This window comes from Rhinopithecus bieti, unplaced genomic scaffold (genome assembly GCF_001698545.2).
Source record: "Rhinopithecus bieti isolate Rb0 unplaced genomic scaffold, ASM169854v2 scaffold_34297, whole genome shotgun sequence".
Classification (NCBI taxonomy): Eukaryota; Metazoa; Chordata; class Mammalia; order Primates; family Cercopithecidae; genus Rhinopithecus; species Rhinopithecus bieti.
Genome location: NW_016814629.1, coordinates 3,028 through 14,171, shown reverse-complemented (window position 1 = coordinate 14,171; position 11,144 = coordinate 3,028). Strand labels below are relative to the sequence as shown.

General features: G+C 39.5%; 1 protein-coding gene across 1 annotated transcript in view; it reads right to left on the bottom strand.

Moving 5' to 3' along the window:
• The window catches only part of ACADM (acyl-CoA dehydrogenase medium chain), a 43,253-nt gene extending 32,641 nt beyond the window's left edge, over window positions 1-10,612 (bottom strand). Inside the window, exons 1-5 of the mRNA XM_017851594.1 lie at window positions 10,108-10,612; window positions 6,432-6,519; window positions 2,341-2,438; window positions 2,155-2,224; window positions 1,447-1,547 (exon numbers count right to left, since the gene is read on the bottom strand). Coding sequence (XP_017707083.1) covers window positions 1,447-1,547; window positions 2,155-2,224; window positions 2,341-2,438; window positions 6,432-6,519; window positions 10,108-10,137 — 387 coding nt within the window. The 5' untranslated portion in view covers window positions 10,138-10,612. The remainder of the gene's footprint in view (window positions 1-1,446; window positions 1,548-2,154; window positions 2,225-2,340; window positions 2,439-6,431; window positions 6,520-10,107) is intronic.
• Window positions 10,613-11,144: the final 532 nt, after the last annotated feature.

Below are 11,144 nucleotides of genomic sequence, written 5' to 3'. Positions count from 1 at the left end.
ATGACTAAAACACCAAAAGCAATGGCAACAAAAGCCAACATTGACAAATGGGATCTAATTAAACTAAAGAGCTTCTGCACAGCAAAAGAAATTATCATCAGAGTGAACAGGCAACCTACAGAATGGGAGAAAATTTTTGCAATCTACCCATCTGACAAAGGGCTAACATCCCGAAGCTACAAAGAACTTAAACAAATTTACAAGAAAAAAAATCAAACAATGCCATCAAAAATTGGGCAAAGTATATATACAGACATTTCTCAGAAGAAGACATTTATGCAGTCAACAGACACATGAAAAAATGGTCATCATCACTGGTCGTTAGAGAAATGAAAATCAAAACCACAACGAGATACCATCTCACAGCAGTTAGAATGGCAATCATTAAAAAGTCAGGAAACAACAGGTGCTGGAGAGGATGTGGAGAAATAGGAACACTTTTACACTGTTGGTGGGACTGTAAACTAGTTCAACCATTGTGGAAGATAGTGTGGTGATTCTTCAAAGATCTAGAACTAGAAATACCATTTGACCCAGCCATTCCATTACTGGGTATATACCCAAAGGATTATAAATCATGCTACTATAAAGACACATGCACATGTATGTTTATCACGGCACTAATCACAGTAGCAAAGACTTGGAACCAACCCAAATGTCCATCAATGATAGACTGGATTAAGAAAATGTGGCACATATACACCATGGAATACTATGCAGCCATAAAAAAGGATGAGTTTGTGTCCTTTGCAGGGACATGGATGAAGCTGGAAACCATCATTCTGAGCAAACTATCGCAAGGACAGAACACCAAACGCTGCATGTTCTCACTTGTAGGTGGGAATTGAACAATGACAACACTTGTATACAGGGTGGGGAACATCACACACCAGGGCCTGTCGTGGGGTGGTGGCAGGGGGTAGGGATAGCATTAGGATATATACCTAACGTAAATGATGAGTTAATGGGTGCAGCACACAAACATGGCACATATATACATACATGTGTAACAAAACTGCATGTTGTGCACATGTACCCTAGAACTTAAAGTATAATAATAAAAAAAAAATTGCTTGCTAAATTTCAGTACTGCCAGTAGTGGCAGCAAGCCATCCCAATCCTGTTCCTGAATGCTGAATTTAGCCCTTGGCTTTACCTAAGAATTGCCACTGACGCTGCAGCCAAAGTATACAGTTTCCTCAGAAGGACTGTCAGAAGTCCAAGTACTAGAGACCACAAGGTCAGAGTGATCAAGCCTTGAAATCAGAACTCCAGGCTTCAATGCTGAATCTTGTGTTCCTCTTTAAAGAAAACTGTGTTTACCCACTAACCTTACCTAGTAGTAACTGACTCTGCTTTTTTCTTCTAAAAATCCAGCTTCTTCAGGAGTAACTATCTCATTAACAAGAGCTTACAGTTAGGTAGTTAATTTTCTAAGTCACTTACCCCCAAAGAATTTCCTTCAATAGCAGTCTGAACCCCTGTACATCCATAAGCCAATTCTTCAGTTATTAAACAACAATCAAAAGTTCCAAGTCCAAGACCTCCTACAGTATCAAAATGTTTTAACACATTATAATATGTAGTATATCACAATAGAAATAAAGGTAAACTATTTTAATTGCTTTCAATATGACTAAAATTTGTTTTAAAAGGAAATTTGCAATATAATATCAACACGTGTTCTGGCTGGCACAAGAAGAAATTATACTTTTCTAAAGTAAGTTCTAAAATTTTCAAAAAATTATTTTACTATTTGTAATTTGAACCTATATTCCTGTTCTAACTTGATTGTGTTAAAACTCAATTCAACTCAAACTGGGTCTGAGGAAAAGAATGATAGTTCACAAAAAAGACTCAATAAAATGTAATATAGAAGATGGGAATAAAATGCAACAAATTGACCAACTCTAGAAACAGAAGTTACTGAGGTTTAAGTGCAAATTAAGGTTGGAACCATTTAGAAGAAGGAAAAATGCATCTAAGTATAGAGTACAAGCTTCCAAAAGTGGGCAAACACTGTAGTCTGAGCAGGATGACAAAGCTAGAAAGTCATTTAATGGCAAGAAATATTTGAAAAAAATGACTGAGTAGAGTTCCACAATTTTTCTTACTCATATGCATTCCAGTAGTGAAAATATAAAGAAAGCTTACCACAATTCTCTGGAATGTGCGGATTCATTAAACCAAGTTCCCAGGCTCTTCTAATTAGGGGCATCGGATACTAGAAGAAAAAGAAAAGAACTGAATTAAAATATATTTTGATATCCAAATAGTTTCATTACATAATCTTGTAAAAAATGTAAAAGCTTTTTCCTTCTTTAAAATGTATACACCTACTTCACCAGTTTTATCATATTCTGCAGCCACTGGGATGATTTCCTCTCTGGCAAATTTACGAGCAGTAGCTTGAAATTCTTTCTGCTGTTCAGTCAACTCTAAGGGAAAGTTATTTAGAAAAGGTTAAAACTGGATAACAAGTTAAGGAAAAATGTCCTATGAAGTCAGTATGTAGAAATGTGTATTTACTGTGGGGACTTAAATCCTTGATTAATCTGAAAGTCAGACTACAGTGCATTTTTCGACTAATCAAGAGTTCACTACACAATATAAATAAATCTATGTCAATACAAATGCTAAAGGAAATAGGTGAGATTTCTAACTTTTACAAGTGAGTAACAGATATTAACCTGTAGAGCTCAAGTGAGTTTTTCTTTTCCAATTGGGGATATAAAAAATGTTTACCTTGTTATTAGTTCCTAAGCCAATTTATCAAATGTTTATTAACACTGAAGGGAAACTAATATGCAAGACATCTCCCTGATGACAAGAATCAATCTAACGAAATAGATGAAACACATTCAGCGACATAAAGCAATATAACTTATTTCAAAGTGTCATATAAGAATATCATTATCTTAATTTTAATTTTACCTTTTTTTTTCTTTTTGAGACAGTCTCATTTTGTCACTCAGGCTGGAGTGCAGTGGTGTAACGACGACTCACTGTAGCCTCGACCTCCTGGCCTCAAATGATTTCCCAGCACAGCTTCCCAACTAGCTGGGACCACAGGCACATGCCACCATATCTGGCTAATTTTGTAATTTTTATAGGGACAGGGTTTTGCCATGTTGTCCAAGCTGGTCTGGAACTCCTAGGCTCAAGTGATTCTCCCATCTCGGCCTCCCAAAGTGCTGGGAGCCACCTCACCCTATCTATTTCATTTTTTCTTTTTCCTTTTTTTTTCATAGAGACAGGGTCTCACTATGATGCCAGGCTGGTCCTGAACTCCTGGCCTCAAGCAATCCTCCTGCCTCGGTCTCCTAAAGTGCTGGGATTACAAGCATGAGACACCAAGCCTAGGCTTACTGCTCCTTTAAACTCAAAGTTTATAAATTAGCACAAAGCAACTGGTAGAAGTGGTAGAAAGGTTTTTCAAAAGATAAATAACAAAATCCTGCTGCAATGCTAATAAATGGTGTTCAACAATTTGTTTACATAAAATAAGGGATTATTGTTTTAAAATTAATGACATTAGTATGGTGGCTTGATTGGGGAGAGGAGCCAACTGCTAACTGCATCTTTTCAAATCCATGGTATCCTTGTGTTTTAATGTGGTTGCATCTAATGTCAAAGATTAGGTAAAATTTAAAAGAGATAATAGGGTATCTCAAGCAAGAAAAATGAGAGCAAATGCAGAAAAGAATGTTTAAGAGTATAGTAATCATTATATGGGGAGTGAGAAATAATACATAAAAGTAGAATTTTGGTGCTGAATTGAAGAGCATAAGATCAAATCCTTTTATAGATAAACTAATGGAGTAAGGAAATTCTAGTATCAGTCTTACAATGAATTAGCAGAAGTATAGAGTTTCAGTCCAGTGTTCTCTATATCACAGCTTTACTTCTAAGATTGGTGCCAGTTGATATCAATCTCGTAGGTAGAGAGAGGGTAGAGAAAGTCTGGGCATGGTGGCTCACACCTATAATCCCAGAATTTTGGGAGGCTGAGGCAGGCGAATCATTTGAGGCCAGGAGTTTGGGGCCAGCCTGGGTGACACAGCAAGATCTTGTCTCTACAAAACATTTAAAAATTTCAAAAATCAGCTGGGTGTGGTGACATGGACCTGTTGTCCTAACTGCTCAGGAGGCTGAGTCCGGAGAATCCATGGAGCCCCAGAAGTCAAGGCTGCAGTGAGCTGTATCACTGCACTCCAACTTGGGTGACAGAGTGAAACCCTGTCTCTTAAAAAAAAAAAAAGTAGAAATGACAAGGATGTATTATGTATTATTTATTGAGAAACTACTTTGATCCAGTCACTATGCGCTAGGGGCTTTAAAAATACAGCATATAACTTAATCTTCATTGAAATTCTGTGTTACAGATATTTTCATTTTACAGATAAAGAACCAGATGCAACTAGTTCAAGGAATAGACCCGTATTGAACTTCAAAATCTCCCTCCCAAACAATTATATCTATCTCATCCTCTGTCACTCAGTGAACCACCATAGATTTCTCCTGCGAGGCTCTTACTACTGAGTGTGAAATTGTAAGTGACAAGCAATCATACCAAATTAATGCTAATTATCTCAGTAAGATCCACTGCCCTGGCTGGGCACGGTGGCTCATGCCCATATCCCACTTTGGGAGGCCAAGACGGGTGGATCACTTGAGGCCAGGAGTTGGAGACTAGCGTTGCCAACATGACAAAACATCATCTCTACTAATAATATAAAAATTAGCCAGGCGTGGTGGCCCACACCTATAATCTCAGCTACTTGGGTGGCTGAGGTAAGAGAATCGCTTGAACCCAGGAGGCAGAGGTTGCAATGAGCCCAGATGGAGCCACTGCAATCCAGCCTGAGTGACAGAGGAAGACCTTCCCAAACACACTGCTTGAAAACTTTCATTTAGTCTTGGGTTACAGAAAGAGAAAAAGGAAAAAGAAAAAAAAAAGAAAATTTTCATGCAGGCTGGTTTATGCCTGCAATCCCAGAACTTTGGGAGGCAGAGGAGGGTGGATCACTTGTCATCAGGAGTTCGAGACCAGCCTGGCCAACATGGCAAAACCCCATCCCTACTAAAAATACAGAAATTAGCCAGGCAAGGTGACCCACATCTGTAGTCCCAGCTACTCAGGAGGTTAAGGCAGGAGAATCACTTGAACCTGGGAGGCAGAGGTTGCAGTGAGTCACTGCACACCAGTGTGGGTGACAAAGTGAGACTCTGTCTCAAAAAAAAAAAAAAAAAGAGAGAAAGAAAAGAAAAAAAAATTTCATTCAGTCTTTGGCTAGAGGTTACAGAAAGAAAAAAACAAAACAGCAAATTTTCATTTGGTCTGGGTGCAGTGGCTCATGCCTATAATCCCAGCACTTTGGAAGGATGAAATAGGAGAACTGCTTGAGTCCAGGAGTTCAAGATCGGCCTGGGCAACATAATGAGACAATGAAACCCATCTTTGTTAAAAGAAAAGAAAAAAGAAAAATTTCATTAATATTCTGGCTCTAAAAACAAAAATCTTTTTATAAAGAAAGGGTAAAAAAAAAAAAAAAACAAAGATGAAAACAACAAACGCAAAAAAAAAAAAAAATACAAAAAAAAAAAAAAAAAATTAAAAAAAAAAAAATAATAAAAATACATAAAAAAAAAAAATAAAAGAAAAAAAAAAAAAAAAAAAAAACGGGAAAATCTTTAAACACTCATATAAAAAAACATAACTTCTGGAGAGTTTGAGATTGTCTATTTGTACCTAGCTGTGAGTTATCTCAGCTGCCTTTAACTATTTTCTGAGACCAAATGAATTGAGTAAATGGTTTTAGAGAAAAAATAAAATTTTGAAGAAGCACTTTAGATGGCCAAGAATGCCAAAGATAGATATTATTATTTCAAATTTTTTGAGTGTGGTTTTCATTTTATAGAGGACAGAGGAAGGAAAATCATATTCCTTTTCCCTACAACAACCACATGGCTCCCTGGTGCCAGGAGTGAGAACTTCACCTAATAGTACCAAAATTGCAATTTGGATATATTATAGCAAAAACAAGCTTTAGCTTATTACCAGGCACCTAGCACTGTAATCTAACAAGTGTTTTAAAATGTATTTGTGGCATTCAGATATGTAAGTTGAAGACTATTCATATATATCAGTAAATCTCATTGATTTTGGGCTAAACACTTAGAAAAAAAGGAAGGAACATAAGTGCATGTATGCTACTAACACAGATCTAATGTATAGTATAGTATACTGAGGAAGAAAATGACATCAGGAAGAATGGGTGTGAGTTACTGTGAACGATCTGTGGACGGTGGACTGGTCCTACTCATTGAAAGACATTATTAAGTTTATTTACAAACATACTCCAAACAAATACATAGACAGAGCTTCATATGTGTAAGTTTAAAGTCAAAAGATAGAACAGAACATATACCAAAACTAAATCCTAATCCTGGTTCACGCTGTCGATCGGCTTTTGTATGCTGTGATCTCCAATGAAAACGAGAAATACTTCTCAGGACCTGTAAAGAACACTTTTATTAAAATAAATTTGATAAGTTAAACATTAATCAGATAAGAGACTATTCATAATTGTAAGTGAGTACAACAACTTGTTTGACCATACTCATAGTTTTTAAAGTCATCACTATTTAAATGCCTTCAATCATAATTTAAATAAGTCAATTACCAGTTATATAAACTCCTATGATAGAGGAGATGTTTTTAAAAAGTAATGAAAATAAAGTCAGTGGTATTTACACTACTGAAGTGGAGGATTTAGAACAGACAACAGTCAAGGGTACTAGTAGACGTAGGACCACTATTCTGGGTATCTTACAAGCTCCTAGGACACTGATGGTTGGAGAGTTGGGGTGGGGAGAATGATAGGTGGAAAGTGAACATACTGTGTTCAAGAGTTGCCTAGTCCATCAACTTTGATACGCTGTCCCTGTGAGCCTCCCATGCATGCCTCTGGGAACCTTCCTCTCAGAGGATCTCATTTTTTAGGATACCCCACTCTAACAAAACAAATTAGCATAAAACCATGTTCTGTATTTTCTGCTGTCTACAGGCATTCTTACAATGTTCTGAGCAAGGAGTCACCATACTATGGCAGTCACATCATGCTGTCTATTGCTGCTTTCACAGCAGATCTAAGTAGTTACCACAGAGACTATATGGTTCACAAAGCCAAAAACATATACTATCCGTTCCTTTTCAAAAAACGTTTGGCATCCCTGTTCTAAACTACTAATACATTACTTGTCTTAGGATCTGAAATATACTCATATTTCTTCAAAGGAACATATAAAGAAACAAACAATCAAATATACATATATTATTGTTTTGCAACCCATTTTTATATTCATGACAGCTTAATGGATACAAAAGTAAAAATTTGCATTTATTAAAGCTGCCAAACTGGGAACTACAATGGTGTTCCTGTGTAAAGGTTTCAGGACAGCCAAAATAACACAATTTTCACTGTAAAAGAGTTTAATTGAACTATCTGGCAATTTTAACAAGCTGAGATACTAAGAAAAAAGAGAAGCTGAAGAATATACTAAAGTTTCTACATTTAAATTCTTATGTTTTTCAAAATCCATAAAAAGAAACTGTTTGTAGACGACAATTTCAACGTACACAGAGGATTTCCTACATGGAAGGTGACAATATAATTAAGAGTATCAAATATTTGTAACTGAAACAGCGCTTTCAAAATAACATAACTCATACTACAATTAAAAAACACACACACACAGAGTATGAAAACTCGCATTTTCTTTGCAACTTCATTCATTTTATTTTGAAAGTGAGACACTGCCAGGTGGGGTGGCTCAAGTGCGTAATCCCAGCACTTTGGGAGGCTGAGGCGGGTGGATCATAAGGTCAGGGGTTTGAGACCAGTCTGACCAACATGGTGAAACCCCATTTCTACTAAAAATACAAAAGTAAGCCAGGTGTGGTGGTATGTAGTCCTAGCTACTCGGGAGGCTGAGGTAGGAGAATAGCTTGAACCCGGGAGGTGGAGGTTGCAGTGAGCCTAAACTGCACCACTGCATTCCAGCCTGGGTGACAGAGCAAGACTCCGTCTCAAAAAAAAAAAAAAAAAAAAAAAAAAAAAAAGTGAAACAGTTTCTCTGGTCCTTATTGTCCAGTAGTCACAGACCAAATCTACTCTGATTTACAGTCACATTACACAGGTTAATTCACTGAATCCTAGGTCAAGTCTAGGATTAAGTTATTACTTTTATTCCATTTTCGCATGTGAAGAAACGAAGGCTCAGAAAGTCAACTAAATTAGGCAAAGTCACTCTACTATTAGTGCAACCAGTATTCTAACATTTACTATCAAGAGCCCATGCTATTAACCACCTTGCTATACTCATCTTTCTATTAGTATCCTAGTTGGTCACTAGGTTCCATAACAAAGGAAAACATTCCGCAAAAATCAGAACAAAAAAACTGACTCTTATTATAAATGCGTTTTTAAATCCCATGCACAAAAGTCAGAACTCAAACCAGGTTAAATGGTCTACTGAGAGACTTTTTTTGACAGAGTCTCCCTCTGTCACCCAGGCTAGAATGCAGTGGGGAGATCTCCGCTCATTGCAAACTCAGTCTCCTGGGATTACAGGCGTATGCTACCATGCCCAGCTAATTTTTCGTATTTTCAGTAAAGACAGGGTTTCCTTACGTTGGCCAGGCTGGTCTCGAACTTCTGGCCTTAAGTGATCCACCCGCCTAGTCCCCCCAAGGTGCTAGGATTACAGGCGTGAGACACCGCGTCCGGCCAACCGAGAGACTTTAAACAGGGAAAAAGTTCACTTCACATGTGACTGTTCAGGAAAACACGTTACATAGAACAAAGTGCAAAGGTTGCTATTACCAGAATACAATGCCCATCAACCTGTTAATTACATAACAAAGTTAGCCAGTTAGAGAGGTGGTTTACAAATAGAAAAGAGAAATAGCAAGGGATTGGAGTTACAATTGCTGAATTTGAATCTAGGTTCCACAACTATATTTATGGCTGTAGACAGGTTACAAACTGCTTATAGCTTCCATTCAAAACCGAAAAATGGTGCTAATCTAAGTATTTTCTGACGATTAAAGTAAGATAATGTTTTGAAAGCCTAATGCTATATAAACATTGGTTTTATTACCTCGGGTTCTCTGTCTAAAACAATGAAATTCCAAATATCGAAATAGCACCACTAGAATTGAACACTTCTGTGTATTTCTAGGGAACATAAGAGTGATAGTTTTATGGGTTAAAGAAGAGAAAAAGGGTATACGTTTTCTCTATCAGGTTTTTTTAGATCCTTCCTTGGAAGGTTGAGAAATCTGCTTTTCTGGTGCTGGAGTTAAAAATAGCTGAAATCCCCAATTTCTGCCTTCACTGCACATTAACTTGAATAACACCAGCAAAATATGGGCAGCAATTCTTTAGGATTATTCTAAAACCTCAGCTGTTTTGGTCAAAGACATAACTTTAACTTAATTTTAAGTGACATCTAAATGGCAGTTGTGTGAACATGTCAAGAATATTTAAGATACCAAAGTGCATCTAATGACAAACTTATTTAGAATCTGTTAAGGCCCAATACTAGAATACACAGACAAGTTCACATAAAATCCTGCGGTAGGTTTTTTCTTTTACTTTTTTTTCCCCCTAAGCAACGTGGAAGCGTCCTCCACCATATTACACAACGAAAAGCTTACTAAACATATTAAGTATCTCAAGGAGTAGCTGCTCCATTTTCCTTTTTCCCGTGGCTCTGACACAGAGACCGGGTCACTTCGGAAAAAGGTGGGATTCCCGGGGTAAATATTTGGAGGGTTTACCAGAGAAAGAAAAACGATATTCTAAAGAGAGGATGCCGGCTATAACGGGGTCGGCTGACGGGAGGATACGGAAAATGAAACGCCAGGCTACATTCCCTCCTGTGGTAGGAGGCGTGAAAGCAGGTGGCGACCCCTAGGCAGGCTCCCTCCTCAGCCCGACTTCCCACTCCTCCCAGCCGCACCTATTTTTGGCCCAGAGTCCCCCGCTCTGACACAATATCCATGTCCCTGCCCCACCGCACCGCTGGGCTCCCTCTCACCCCGCAGCATCGCCGGAAACCCGCTGCCATGTTGGCTCCCCTTCGGCCACTAGGGCAATAAAACCCGGATCACGGCCTTGACAGAGTCCCCCAGCGCGGGACTCCTCTGGTCCCGCCCACTGGGAGCCCGTGGGCGGGATGGGGCGGGGCGAGGCGGGAAGAGGCGGCTGGGCAGCGGAAGGAGGCGGCGCTGTGCGAGGCCAGCTGAGAGCCGTCTGCGTGGGAGGGGTCGCCGCCCCAGGTATTCAACGCATGCTCCGTGACCTTTGCCTGCGCCTTGGGTGCGACCTGGGGAGGGGCTGCATCCCCTCTCCCGGCAATCCCTGATAAGCCTGGTCTGGTTCTCTACCTTCCCAAGTCTTGCCTTCTCTGTGGGACGCCGAGGCTGATACCAGCGCGGAGAGAGAGCCAGGGCGGAGGAGAAGGAGGCGGCGGGGCTGGGAGGGCCTGGTGGCGCGGCTGGGAGGGCCAGGTGGCGCTGAACGGTGGGGGACGTGCAGCGCAGTGCAGGATGGGAACCTGGGTGAGAGGGCCCGGCTGGGACTTGGAAGGAGAGCGGTCCCGTGGTCAGCCTTCACCTTCACCCGCAGAGAATGGTCAAACCCAGATTGTGTCTGCTTGGCGGACTCAAAGTATTAATACATTTTGCTCTCAAATGCCTTACCTAAAGCGAAAGCATATTTGTGTTTCCATATTTGTGTATTTTAAAATTTAAAAGAGAATTTAATTGCTTACCTAAATTTGACCTATACACGTATTCTCAAGGCTATTTATGACTTGTCGGCTGATGTGGATGTGGTGTCCTTGGATATGCGGGTGCAGTAGAGGCTGTCCAAAGCTCCTGGTCAGCCAATGATGGAAGTGAATGTCTCCCTGAGGAATTCTACTTGGAGTCACTTTCTCTTCCAGTGAGACCCTGAGTTTTGAGATGGTAGCTGGAATGTTTTAAAATGGGTGTTTGTGAAACTGTCCAGGTTTAGATACCTCGTTGTGAAAGCTAATAAAAGCCCAAATGCAAGCCTTCAGTGTCAGGCCTC